The sequence below is a fragment of the Anneissia japonica genome, unplaced genomic scaffold, assembly GCF_011630105.1.
Source record: "Anneissia japonica isolate Jap-2015-1 unplaced genomic scaffold, ASM1163010v1 scaffold287754_len4335492_cov202, whole genome shotgun sequence".
In the NCBI taxonomy this organism is placed as follows: domain Eukaryota; kingdom Metazoa; phylum Echinodermata; class Crinoidea; order Comatulida; family Comatulidae; genus Anneissia; species Anneissia japonica.
In genome coordinates, this window is record NW_022705543.1 from 1,976,963 (window position 1) to 1,992,011 (window position 15,049).

General features: G+C 37.6%; 2 protein-coding genes across 3 annotated transcripts in view; one reads left to right on the forward strand and one right to left on the reverse strand.

Annotated features, from left to right (window-relative positions):
* Positions 1-6,304: 6,304 nt before the first annotated feature.
* LOC117105817 (G-protein coupled receptor 157-like) overlaps positions 6,305-15,049 on the reverse strand; it is a 9,147-nt gene continuing 402 nt past the window's right edge. Inside the window, exons 2-4 of the mRNA XM_033247118.1 lie at positions 10,097-10,731; positions 8,126-8,314; positions 6,305-6,850 (exon numbers count right to left, since the gene is read on the reverse strand). Of these exons, the coding sequence (XP_033103009.1) occupies positions 6,692-6,850; positions 8,126-8,314; positions 10,097-10,711 (963 nt within the window). The 5' untranslated portion in view covers positions 10,712-10,731 and the 3' untranslated portion in view covers positions 6,305-6,691. The remainder of the gene's footprint in view (positions 6,851-8,125; positions 8,315-10,096; positions 10,732-15,049) is intronic.
* Positions 13,244-15,049, forward strand: part of LOC117105813 (protein ELYS-like) — a 43,812-nt gene continuing 42,006 nt past the window's right edge. For both annotated transcript variants that reach the window (XM_033247106.1, XM_033247107.1), the window contains exon 1: positions 13,244-13,339. The gene's annotated coding sequence lies outside the window, so the exon portion shown is untranslated. The remainder of the gene's footprint in view (positions 13,340-15,049) is intronic.

A 15,049-nucleotide genomic window follows, 5' to 3' on the forward strand; every position in this document is an offset into this window, starting at 1 on the left:
GCTTAATTGTTGATTGATTTCCAGCAGGTCTGCAGAATAAAGTAGCAGTCTGTTTATACCAAGATCTTGATTTCAGAAAGGAGACAATAATTAGTACTGCACAAGTACTATCAGTGGCGTAGCTACGGGCAGAGCATCCAGGGCAAAGCACTTGGACCCATGGCTATTAGGAGCCCATTCATAAAGAGAATATATACTGTAATAATCATTTCCAACGTATTATTTTTAAATAATGAAACATCCAGCGGGTCTCTCAATAATATTCGGTTTCTAGAGAAGTAATTACTGATTAGGCCTACTATGCTGATTTCAAATCAGCGTGTATTCAAGGGTGCCTCAGCCGGACCGCCCCCCCCCCCCCCCCCCCCCCCCCCCCCCCCTTTCTCCCCAAAAAAAAAAAGGATAAAAAAAAGGGAAATTATAATTACAATTTAAGTCTGGGAGTACCATTTCTGGCCATCTAGAGGTGCTATAATCATAAATTTTCTTACCTCTGCTCCAACCATTTGGTCTCTTTGCAGATATGGAGGGGTCAGGGGGCCTGAATAAAAATTAGAATATAAGTAAATAAAAATTCTAGCCCTATTTTTTTTCAGGACCCGTGAGCTTTTTTTTTTTTTTTTTTTTTTTTTTTTTTTGTTTGTGTCAAAATGGGAAAATTAGAAGTTATAGGAAATCTCATTCCCCGCCACCTAGGGATCAATATATTCCCAGGGGAGGACCCCGATTCCCCTTTCTTTTTGGGGTACATCGATTCATGGGAAAAGGAATAGGCCTGCATATGCAACTATTTAAATGTCCGTTCCATGCAAAATTTCTGTTTTCTGATTTTTATACATGTTATAAAGATTTTTAAATATATTACGAAATTGCTAGTTTAACTGAATTTAGACATTCCTAAACATGAAAAAAGTGTGAAATAAGACTGAAATTTGATTTTTTTTTTTTTGTGTTCCACACAAAAAATAAATGCGGATGAATTTTTTATGTGTGATTTTGCGATGGTCCGAGAAGAAGCGTGGAAACATTAGCCTATCCAACAATGCTAGGCAGGCCTAGCCTTACCTCAATATAGGTTCTGTTATCACACATAAAAGCGAGATCATTCCAGCGGATGCGATCTACAACCTCTGAACTTGCCTTGTAACGAAGAATTCGCCGAGAAAATAGTAATCTCCTATGAGAAATAGTCTGCATTTCTCATTTTTTATTCTTTTGCTTAAGACTATAATATGCCAATGTTTTTCCATGATTTATAATAATTATAGTAATGCATATGCATTTTTTCCAAAAAAAAACAACAAAAAAACAACAAAAAATTTTAGTAAAATTTTGCCGGGAATGTTTTTTTCTGCATATGTACCGGTAGGCCTACTCACATAATAGGCCTATTTACTGTAAAAAGAAATGGCAAAAATTAACTGACCGTTTTAAAGAGGGGTAAACCTTAAATTTTGAAGAATTTACAAAATTAATTAAAGGACACATCAGAAGTCGGGAAAACTTATTTCCAGCCACTGGGAATCAATGTTTTGCCGAGGAGAACCTCAAGCCCCACGAACCCTTTCTCATTTTGGTTCATCGATTCAGTGAATCGTTTTCAAGAGGGGGAAAGCCTAAACTTTAAATGACTTAAAAGTCATTAAAAGACACCCCAGAGAAGTCGGGAAAGCTGATTTTCCGCCATCTAGGAATCAAAATTTACCCGACCCCCTTTCTCTTTGGGGCTCATCGATTCATGGAAAAAAAATACGTATGCAAATACCTTAGTCAATTTGTCTATGTATATATACATACATAGGCCTATTTACTGTAATAAGAATAAGAAAAATTTACCTGACCGTTTTCAAGAACTTAAAAGTCTGAAAGACATTTCTGAAGCCTGGAAGCTCAGTTCCCGCCAACTAGTACGGTATTCCCCTCTCTTTATTTGGGTTTTTTTAAAAGTTATTTTAACCCCTCCCCCTGCCCTGTAAATTTCAACCCAAATCCGCCCATGTAGTCTTCAGCCTCTACCTGTGAAAATCCCTCGCTGGCCCCTCTATTTCGAATTCCCTGATGTGCTTCTTGTAGAAGCGGTTGGCGCATCGGTTGTGGCTTGGACTCCCAACCTCGAGGTCGGATGTTCGAAACTCTCACTCTGCAAATCGCTTGTGTCCTTGGGCAAGACACTTTATCTACGGTTGCCTCTCTCCACCCAGGAGTACAAGTGGGTACCTGGTAGGTTCCAACACAACTGCGCTGATTTGCCGCAATATTAAGGAATAATAATAATATAATTTAACTTAATAATTTAATTTGGTGTTCAATGTGTTCCATACGTGTTTGATCCAATGACCGGGGTAGTAATGTGAAGCGCTTAGAGGCTTTGTAAAGACATTAAGCGCTATATAAGAACGACATATTATTATTATTATGACTATTATTATTATTTGAATATGAATTAAATATCAGATTTATGTGTTCGATTGGTTCAAGGTACTTTAATAAAATACAAAATCTCCTACATAATTGTATTGTAGGCACAAAATATAGGTGTGATTTTGCCCAACCTGACGTGAAAATGTACTGAATACTCAGTACGTGTGAAAAGACTTCGCAAGTTGCTCTCGGATGGAACCCGAACCCACGATCTCCAGATCACAGGTCTGGCATCATACCTCTAAACACTTAGCTGGCACCTGATGGCCAGGGTTTAAATTCGATCCCATGTAAGCAGCGGGTACTGCAATGTGGATGGTAATTGATATTGTGATGGAATAGACAATAATAGGTTTGGCAAAATTACACCTAAATTTGAGTCTCCTGACGCAAATCCAGTAATTGTCTATATTCCATCACGACAATAACAATTACCATACAAGATATGTATTTATTGCAAGCTTTTGTATACTATTTACTGGGTATATTTCTTCCCTGCAGTTACCAGTAAAGTTCGACTTTATCAGAGCTATTTTACATGACTGAATGGTTTCAAACTGAAATGTTAAGTTAGTTGTCTGAATCTTGAATTAAAAAAAAAAAAAATCATTTCTAAGGCAAAAGATTCTTTCTATTTTCATGTTGGATTTAGTCACCATCACCAATTACATACATTGAATTTTCTTGCCGGGTACGTTAAGACCCTTTGAGCCTAGCATTTTTAATAGGTTGTACAACTGATTTTTCTGACACGCAAAAAGTGTTTTTGACGAAAAATTCTGGAACGGTTAATGAGGTACAGATTTTTGAATATTTAAAAACTTGGGGAAAGGGCCGTAACCACTATTTTTCTAACAAGATCCTGTGAGGCGCGACGCTAGAACGGAATCACTCATTGTGATCGTGACCGTCCTACCTGGCGCCCTACGTTCTCTGCATACGTAGATTTACCTTAACGTTCTCGCATGCGCAGATGACTTTTAGTGACGTCATTACGTTGTACGTCCTACCGTCGTCGTGCAATCGAAAGCGCCATAAAATGTCTTTTGTTTGGTACGTTAAACTACATACAGTTCGCCCTCCAATTTCGAGAACACCTTGAGAACTGAAAATTTGGGTGCCATGATCTCGGGGATCGGTCTCCATCATAGAGGGTTCTTCGGAAAAGTGGTTTCGAATTAGAGGGGTGTTGGATTTAGAGGGGTCTCGAATTGGAGGGTGCACTGTATTACAATTTTTGTATGAAACCGGTATAGACTTGCTATAAGTCGGTTTATGTCGAGAAACCTATTATGTTGTTGAATTTCGATACGAATTAAAGTATAATATGGAACGCCATGCAACTAAGTAACATGGAACGCCATTTGTGCCAAAATAGATATATTTTAATAGTTTTCACTGTTCAAGACAACATTAGGGACTGGAACCCAGTATAGGCCTAATACTGGTACTGATTTTTATAGTTTTCATTACATACGATTTAATTCATTTCAGCTGAACTCAGTGATGATCGTCGAGACACAACGCCACAATCGGTACTGTTTCTACCCCTCCTGTTATACTCCTACGCTTTTGGAGTCCTAGGAGGTCGGCTTTACATATTTCTCACAAGTTAAACCGTCAATGCCTGGCGCTGGTGTCGTTTTGTATGGTCTACCCTTTAATCGTTTAAAATCTTCTTAATAATAAAAACATAGACAATGCTTAAAGAGTCATTCTTTTTGCTTACATTGCCGGCTTTCAAAATCATCATTAACAAAAGTAAGTCTATCATTTATATATGAATTAAAACAAATCATTTTTGTATGATCGTTATAGAATTAGTATAAATCACTGTAAGAAATCGGAATACTACTGACAGAAAATTTTGATCAAAGGGTTTGAGCGCTATGTACTCTCTCTAGCTAGTTCTAGAGTCCGTGTGTTCCAAGATGAATGGGAATATGAATAGGTTCGTTTTTGGAGGATAGAGGGGGCACAATTTTTCACAAGAACCCCAAAAAGGAAGGGGGTCCGGGAAAATTTTGATTCCAGATGGCGGGAAATGAGCTTTCCCGACTTTGAGCTAGGTGTCTTTTAATGACAAAATTCAAGGTTTTCCAACTCTTGAACGGTTAGAGAAAATGTTGATTCCTAGATGACTGGAAATGAGCTTTCCCGACTTCTAAAATCAGCTCAGGGGTCTTGAAAAGGGTGGTCTAGAATTCTTTTTATTTTTCTTTTTTCTTTTTCTTTTTTTTTTGCCCAAGGGCCAGGACCCATGATCCTCCAGATCCGCCAATGTGAATTGCGAGAAAATCTAACTCGGTCGGGGACTGGATAAACACAAAAATACAAAAATCTCCATAGCCATTATATATTTTTTGCCAAAAAAGGGAAGGGGGGGGGGGGGGGGGGGTTCCCCCCCCCCACCCCGGTTTCGCCGCCCATGCGGGTATCAACGTTTACAGTGGCGGATCTAGGAATTTGAAATATATGGGACCCAGAAAAGGACTTTCACAGATGGACGGTCTATCTACCTCAGCCTCAGTCCAAGCCCTTTATTTAATATATAACGTAAAGAATTTACTATTCGATACATAGTAAACATAAAATTTAGAGTAGTAGAAAATACTCATGAAAAAGAATTAGAATCGATTAATTACCAGCTTTCATCTATATACGGTCAGCTTTATTTACAATCCTCATGGGAAAAACACATGAATGATACTGGACGAATGTATACGTTTAATCATTTTTATTTATTTATATTTTATTATATTTTATCTAGTTATCCAGGGCCCCTGCCAGGCCGGGGCCCCGGGGCAGCTGCCCCGGTTTCCCCGGCCTCTTGGCGCCACTGGTTCTAATCCCACTAATTACCATATACAAGTGATTTTAATGTACCACTGCATAAATTTATATTACAATGATTCTAAGGACTTTGTATTAATGATTAAAATAAAGAAAATATCGAGGTATGATAGTTAAAGACATATTGATATTCGAACAAAGCTTTTTTATATTTTTATTAATTGCTTTAGGCCGATATGCAAAACAGCAAGCTTAATCTGTGAGCAATCGTTGAGTTCGTTCAGTTCTTTCATAACAACACGGCCCCCTAAACAAATTTCCACAGCTTTGCATGAAACGGCGCCTGATTATGTCATTACAGAAACAGAATATAATGCAGTTTGCTGCGCCCTGGAAGCTATCGCCAACACCCTGTAAGAAAAGTTTAAAAACAAAGAAAATATTTTTTTTGTCAATGTATCAGCAACAAAGTAATATCGCTACAGTGCAACAACAATAAACAGTACTACCACCACTATCCCCACCACCAACAGTAGCTGCACTATTACGCGCCATGATTACCACCAACAATATACGAACACCACCACCACAAGAACAGCAGCAGTATTAGCACCTGTCTCTTATACACATCAAAGATGTGTATAAGAGACAGGGGTAGTAATGTGAAGCGCTTAGAGCTTATGATCAATCCTATCTGCAGCTGCTGATACACTTCTTTGATTGGAAATGTCTGCGACCTGATTCTGGTAACACATCTGCAATTGACGAGACATTGAGTTGGACACTACATGTTGAATATGTTTTTTAAAAAAACCAGTTTAATCCAAACTGGGTATTTTAAGTAAAATACGTAATTGTGTCCCCCAAAGCAGCCTAAATACACTGTTCGTAAGTTTGGTTAGACCATCGTTTGACTATTGCTGCGCAGTATAGGGAGGTTGTTACATATCCCACAATACCTTACCTAGCAAGTGAATACAAAACAGCAAGGATAATTTTAAACTGTGATTTTCTTACCCATCAGCATATATGATCTGTCTCTTATACACATCTAGATGTGTATAAGAGACAGATTACCAGCTTTCATCTATATACGGTCAGCTTTATTTACAATCCTCATGGGAAAAACACATGAATGATACTGGACGAATGTATACGTTTAATCATTTTTATTTACTTATATTTTATTATATTTTATCTAGTTATCCAGGGCCCCTGCCAGGCCCGGGCCCCGGGGCAGTTTCCCCGGTTTCCCCGGCCTCTTGGCGCCACTGGTTCTAATCTCACTAATTACCATATACAAGTGATTTTAATGTACCACTGCATAAATTTATATTACAATGATTCTAAGGACTTTGTATTAATGATTAAAATAAAGAAAATATCGAGGTATAATAGTTAAAGACATATTGATATTCGAACAAAGCTTTTTTATATTTTTATTAATTGCTTTAGGCCAATATGCAAAACAGCAAGCTTAATCTGCGAGCAATCGTTGAGTTCGTTCAGTTCTTTCATAACAACACGGCCCTCTAAACAAATTTCCACAGCTTTGCATGAAACGGCGCCTGATTATGTCATTACAGAAACAGAATATAATGCAGTTTGCTGCGCCCTGGAAGCTATCGCCAACACCCTGTAAGAAAAGTTTAAAAACAAAGAAAATATTTTTTTTGTCAATGTATCAGCAACAAAGTAATATCGCTACAGTGCAACAACAATAAACAGTACTACCACCACTATCCCCACCACCAACAGTAGCTGCACTATTACGCGCCATGATTACCACCAACAATATACTAACACCACCACCACAAGAATAGCAGCAGTATTAGCACCAACACCAGCATCACCAACAACACCTCCATTAACACCACCACCAGCAGTACCACTACCACCAGTAGCATTACAGGCAACAACATCGCCACCAATAGCACCGCCAACTGTAGCACACTAATAAGTAGCACTGCACAACCACAACCACCACCACATCCATATTACCAACACTACCACACAGTGGCAACGCCAGCGTGGGGACAGGAAGGGGCTTAAGTCCCCACCGGACAGGTCAAGCCCCGCTAAACCCCCCCCCAAAAAAAAAAAAAAAAAAAGGCCCACACCACCAAGCCAACACATGTATGTCACAGTCTGAGAGTGCCATTTCCGGCCATCCAGAGGCTGCTATTTAAAAAAAATCTCATTTGGGAGTGGACCCCCCTCTCATCCCCTTCCCTCAGCTCGAGCCTACTAACTCAAGTCCCCCTGTCGGGCAACTTAGCCTTCCCCCCCCCCCCGGAAANCGGAAAATATGTATATGTCCTAGAGACGCTGCTACCACTATGGCAACACCAGCACAACCAGTACTAACAGCACCACAAACATTACCAACAGCACCACCATTACTAACAACTTTACCATTACTAACCAGGCCCGTATCCAGGGTGGGGGATGGTTTATGGTTCGGAAGAATCTCTTTTTTTTTGGCGACCCCCTCCTCTCTTCAAATTTCCCAAACAAATCCTCTAACCCAACTAGTGCACTGTAGACCCACCCAGACACAGTCGTTTTCAAATATATCTGTTTCGCCGACCCCACCGGGGCTTCGACCGTGGACCCCCCAGAAACCACCACCCCCACCCCCGGAAGAACCTGCTAACAACACCACCAACAAAAACAGCAACATCAACATAACTACCTAACACCACCCATGTCAAAAACAAAAAGAATCAACACCAACAACAAAAAAGTAAAATAATATATGGAATGTTACCGGAAACTTGAGTATATTGTTCATATGTATGAATAGGCCTAGTTTAACAGATGGATTATTGTATGTGTAACATGTGCTATTGAATGTTGATGAATATCTATGTAGATGGTATCACCCATCAATAGTCTGCACAATACTTACATGCAAAAGAAAAAGGACTGGATTGGAGACATTCTTATGGCACAATGTCAATATAAACCTTAATGTACTCCATATATTTAGCAATAGAAATATAGTAGGAATAGCTGTCAACTTATGATCAATCCTATCTGCAGCTGCTGATACACTTCTTTGATTGGAAATGTCTGCGACCTGATTCTGGTAACACATCTGCAATTGACGAGACATTGAGTTGGACACTACATGTTGAATATGTTTTTTAAAAAAACCAGTTTAATCCAAACTGGGTATTTTAAGTAAAATACGTAATTGTGTCCCCCAAAGCAGCCTAAATACACTGTTCGTAAGTTTGGTTAGACCATCGTTTGACTATTGCTGCGCAGTATAGGGAGGTTGTTACATATCCCACAATACCTTACCTAGCAAGTGAATACAAAACAGCAAGGATAATTTTAAACTGTGATTTTCTTACCCATCAGCATATATGATTACACCAACTAAATTGGCTTTCGTTTTCTGAGAGTTATGCATAAAAAAAAACTATACTTGTTTTTAAATGGTTAGTAACTCGTGAAACAAGACGGTCAACTCTTATGAAGTTGAAGGTTACATGTGCGAAAACGAAAGTTGCTTCACGAGTTATCAGTGTGACAGGGACGAATATGGACTTTTTCAGATATCGTGAGTGAGAACTGTGACTTCTTTAAACATATTCAAATACAAATTGTATGCGGAGGCACTAATTAAGAAATATAACCGTTAATACGACCATGTGCTTAAAATGCAGGGCCCCAATGGAGATGATCAGTTTTTATCTGCTTGGGCTACCCTGGATCAATAGTGTAATAAATAATTAAAATAACACTTTAAAAAATATCAAAATTTAGCAGGGAAAAAGGTCTATATTGATATAACCTTCATGCTTTCTCAATCAACATATTATTTTATTATTATTATTATTATTATTATTATTATTATAGATGGATTTATATAGCGCAAATAAACGAGGTCTCTATGCGCTCGGGACTAGATGTTGCACTTTTCAATAACTTTCTTCTCCCCTGAGTGTCACCTCATGTCCTCTGCAGCCAGGAAATCGGCGCATTTTCATCTGTCCACGACAGGGGCCGAGTGAACCAGTACACCGGGGTAGCCCCTACTCATCTCGAAAGATGTACTGGGCTCTTTAAAGTGTACATGAGCATTTGTGTACACTGGGCCTACGGTTTATAGTCCTTATCCGAGAAGACTAGTTCCACCACCAGATATGAGCGAGCCGGCCGCGAACCAGTATTGTTGGATGATCACGGTGCCCCTGCCTTAACCGCTCGACTATTTGGCTCGCTCAAATATGTATATGTATAGTAATAACATTTTAAGCTTTTTGAATAGGCTGTTTTAGTGGTTCCATTCTGGTTGTTAAACTTCTGCAGGGGCGGATTTAGTGGGGGGGGGCAGCCCGGCCCCACACCCCCCCCCCCCCCTTTTGGGAGATTAAAAAAAAGAAAAAAAAGAAAGAAAAAAAGAAAGATAAAGAAAAAAATGATAGCCCAGAACGCCTCAAATGTTATTTTCGGGCGTCTAGAACACAACAATTTTGCGGGGCCATGCGGACACCCTAGGGCATTGTTGTCTCGATCCGCCCCCCCCCCTTTTGGACATCTCTGGATCCGCCCCTGTTCTGGTCAGGACTTCAAACCACACGCTGTCCGATCTCGGCTCGATCTCGGCCGACCATATAAATACCCCGAATTGCATTGTTGACAGGCTGTGAAGTGGCTTATAATAATAATAATAATAACAACAATAATAACAATAATAATAATAATAATAATAATAATAATAATAATAATAATAATAATAATAATAATAATAATAATAACAATAATAATAATAAATATTTTGTTAATTTTTTTAAATTAAATATTTTCTCAAGTTTGGACAAAAATCTTATATATGTGTTATCTTGTGCAAGATAAATAAACTACTCACACATTTGTTGATCTGGAAGTAAAGAATCAGAAGAACAAAGTAAGCTGCCATTTCCCAAAATTTTCCACCAATCAGCCTCCACATCATCCACTCAAATTTGTGTTTAGGGGAAAAATTGTGAATCCAGCACCAACCTGCGGTGGTGCATGAATTATCATACCCTAGAACTTTGAAGTTCACTGCTACAACCACTGTGACAAGTGGAACCCCCCAGCAAACTAAATGGAATATTCGAATTAACCAATCCAAAACCATTCTACAGGACTTAACTATTGATGCGTAGATGTAGGTCGCTATTGCCACCGTCCACAAATAAGAGCTGGTCTCTGAGAAGGTGGTGATGCCGCTCTGCACTTCGCATTCCGTAGAATTAAAAAAATTAGATTTAAGTAAATTATTAGATATGCCGTAAGCATAACCAACTGAGGCAAGGAAGTTCGTAATGGAGAGGTAGACTAGTAACTTGCGTGCCTTCGTTCGTAGATCCCGCCAAATTATGAAGGTACAGATGATTAACAATGATCCGATCACCGACAGAACACAAGAAATCAGGATGGTCACCGGCACCCACTTATGAATGTCGAATGGTTGAGAACAGGTGTCATTTTTATCCATGGTTTGAACGTATGTATATCCTGGAAAACACCAATAACAACAATAACGTTAATGATGATGATAATAATGATAATGATGATGATGATAATAATAATTATAATAATAATAATAATAATAAAAATAAAAATAAAAATAATAATAATAATAATAATAATAATAATAATAATAATAATAATAATAATAATAAATAATAATAATAATAATAATAATGATAATAATAATAATAATAATAATAATAATAATAATAATAATAATAATAATAGTAATAATAATAACAATAATATTTCAATTACTATTACAATTATTATGAACCATAAGGGTTACTAGTTACAAATCATAAACACATACTTAATACATTTACACCTTGTTGGAATAATTTATAGTTTATTTAAACAAAAATAAAAAGTTCCTGTGCGATACGATTTTCTGGTTCACTTTCAGATCAGTGACACCAACACTTTTATGGTGCACCCAAGAACAGTATATAATATAAACAAAGCAAAGCAAAAAGGAAGTTCAAAAACTCACTTACACTAAAACTAAAACGGGTAAAAAGTATAACAAACAAAACAAAATAAGTTATTGTAATGTTTTACCTTTTTTGCATATCTCACAAATTGTTATTATATTTATTTGTTAGTAAATGAAATAAAACGCCCGAGCAACACAAAAACTTGAGTAGAACTTAACCTATGACGCAACAATTCAACAAATGTCGAAGACCAAAAAGTGCTTAGGCTGAAAATTGTGAACACTAAATCAAAAGAGGAACATAAACAGTTAAATTTAGACTAGAAAAAAATGTTTGATGAAAAAGCCATGTCTTAGGAAAATCACTTCTACAACATCGAATTTATTTTTTCTCTCCGGAGCTTGACTTTAGAACAACAGAGGAATAACATTTTACACGATATCTGAAAACGAGTCACTGACAATAATAAGAAACGACCTCGAACAGAAAAGTTTGGAAATCGACCAAGCTATAGATGGCGCGCGAATGTTTAGAGCAGTAGAACTGTAGAGGAAAAAATTCGAAACCCCAAAGAGTTCGATGAACAACAATTCATTGCGAATCCAAACGAAATTGTAATAGTCTTAGCGAAATAATTTGAAAGAAAATTTCATGATTAAAATGACCCAATGGTGGATCCGTTCGAAGGGCGGCCAAGAAGACTGCAAAATAACATCTTAACAAAAATGAAGTCAAGACTCAAGTCTTTAAAAACTAAAATAATAATCGTGCGGCTGGTGTACGTGGAATTCAAGGACTCGGAGGGTTGCTCAAGTATGGAGCGGATACTGTTGCCCCATCGCTAATATTTTTGATGCCGTATTTCAAAACCATAAAACAATAGATCAATAGCCTACAGGAATTCTAATTACGCTTCAAAAACCGGAAAAGAAAATGGACCAATGGGAAACCTAAGAGTACTAATTTTTCTCAACACTATTAGGAAATGCCTGTCACCATTCACGTTAGAAAGATAAAAAGTAAAGTCGACAATTATCTACCGCTTAGCCAAAGCTGATGCAGGGACGCAGCACTAGCGATTATTGTAGTGCTTGCTCATAACTGACTGGTTGCCAAAGCCATACTTCGAAAATGGAAATCAATATAACAGGAATTGACTTATTGGGTGCAATTTAACACTATTAATTTATAAAGGTTCGTCTATTTTATGACTGAAAGACCTGCCTTTGTCAAAAAAGTTATGTTTTGCTCTATACTTTAGGCCTACACAATATCAGTTTTGGGCCTACAAGGATTAAAGAACTGCTTAAAAATAGTAAATTATTACAGGATATATTCTTTATTCTTTATTCAAATTTCTGCTAAGCACAAAACAACAAACAAAATTACAAAAACATGGCAAGGAAAGACCAAACAGGTGCTAAACACCTATGCAGGTTGGTCAACCCAAAAAAGTACAGAAACAGAACAACTACTCTCTAAAAAAGGAACATCTACACGAAAGTGACCAACTACAAACATTTTCAACATCAAAATTATTTAAGAAATAGTTAATAAAATAGTTTATAAGTTTAGTTATAATATGAAATTGAATATAAAGTGGTGAAAAACCTTTTTTTTTATATAAATATAGTTACATGAAATTCAACTGCTAAAAAGGTTAAATTAAATACTACAGCAGGCCGCTAATTGTATTATACAATATTATACACAGGAACGCACATTGCGTTGGCCACAGAACGCGTACGGCGTTGGACACAGAATGGCTTCTAAATTCTCAATGTCGCAACTCTTCCATCAGTGGTTCGAGTAGGTTCGCCATATGGCGCCCTCTTCCTGCAGTAAGACAGTATATGGAAAGTATCCTTTAGCCGAAGAAGTTATATGTATATATGTACAATAATTATACAGCTAAAGTACAATAGAATAAATTGATAATGCATTTTAGATATTTTATAGATAATTTTTTTTATTATTATTATGACAACTTAATTTTATGGACATAGTACGCTTACTTGTCTATAATTAAAAACAATATATAGGCCTAAGCCTAGGCTCTCATTTAATAAACATGGCCGATTAAAACGGATCGCGCGAGTTTGGAAGAAACGTGAGAATTCAATTTGTTCGATCTTTTAATAAACTGATTTTATGAGGTTGGTTACTTTTTAAAACTTGGTTTTGAACATGATGTTCACATACATTTAAATACAAATGCGACATAACTGACACCACCAGGTCTACTTCTGTTTACTCTGAGCGTGTGTAGCTGTAGCATTTTTATGTGCTAGGCCCTAGCTAGGAGGCCTAGGCTAGGCTTTGCCTAGATAGACGCAAAGAAGTAAGAAGAAGGTCTCCTCTTACGGCGAGTCTTATCACTGAGGATATCAGATTCCATTCCTAGCCTTGGTCCTATTATTAACTAGTATACCTAGACTAGGCGAGTATAACGCCTAACTACAGTACCTAACCTAGGGCCTAGCTACTACTGTAGGACCGTCTCGGCCGTGATGTATGATGGAACATATTTTTTTTGTATCAATGGTTGATTGCATACGATACAGTAGGCCTAGGCCCTAACTAAGCTAATCCTTACCTAGTTTTTTTTTCACTGTAACTTTATTACCTGTACATAGTATTTTACAAAAGTCAGATATAAATGTATATTTGATTTAACAAATTAATTCAATATCGGAACAAAATGCATGGTCTTTTATTATTAAGCATTCTGAAATTGATAACTTTTTATATAACTAGGGCCTGTATAATAATAATGTAGGCCTTTTTTACATCCCTGAAGCTTGACGTGACATAGGATTAGAAAGTGAAAGGTCCACCGCTTAAATTCAATAAGAAAGTATATAAAATAGCCTATGCATTAGAATTGAAATACCCGCCGTCGAGTTGGGATTGACAGATTTGTAAACCAACCGCCTGGTGGGGGAGGTCCTAGGCTACACATTAATTAATGGTTCATGTTTAAACCCTAGGAATACACATTAATGAATTTTTAATTTTTGTTTTTCATGTACAAAATCCTAGCCGCGTAGAACTTCTAGCAGCCCGCTGCATATGATAACTGGCCTCTGCTAAGCCCGTGTGGTCTTTCTCTATGCCTAGAGACATTCGCGATGCGTTCCGCTCAGGTTTCCCCGACAAGAGACGCTAATCACGCATGCACTACTGATCTGATAGCATTGGGGGCTATTTTCATAACTCGTGTTCTGTTTCTAGAGATACGGTACCGTATTTCTACTTCTGTGTACTGAAGGTATGCTAAATGGCATTACGTCACCATCACCCAATGAAGTGCCAAAATGTGTGCGACGTCAACTTTCAAGACTGGCATTGGCAGTGTGAGCTGTGTGACTAGCGAACAGTGTACTGGATTAGCACATGCTTAGCTAGGCCAAGATAGCTAGGAGCACACAAAAATGATATCCTTCAATTGACTTCAAATACATTTTCACATTAATTCAATGGATGGAAAGTAAGACATTGATGTGACTAATCTACTGTTTACAGTAGATGACAAAAATTTGTTGAATATTTACAGAGTTATGCTAAATTTAATAATATAAAAATCTTTCCCGATCTATGCACGTTGTCCTATCTTGAATTTGTGACCATATGCTTTCTTTGATTTGTCTTTGGAAGACCTTGGATTCATTAACAAGAACATTTGTGTTATCCCAATCCTTAATTGTGGTTAGAATGAATGACTGGAAATGAATTGGTCAGAAATACCAAGCAAGTCATGAACAGGGGCACTGGCTCACACGAATTATCTCACCTTTATATGATAACCTGTTTATTCCAAGCAGGGATGTATAGCCACGGCCCCCCCCCCCCCCCCCCCCCCTCCC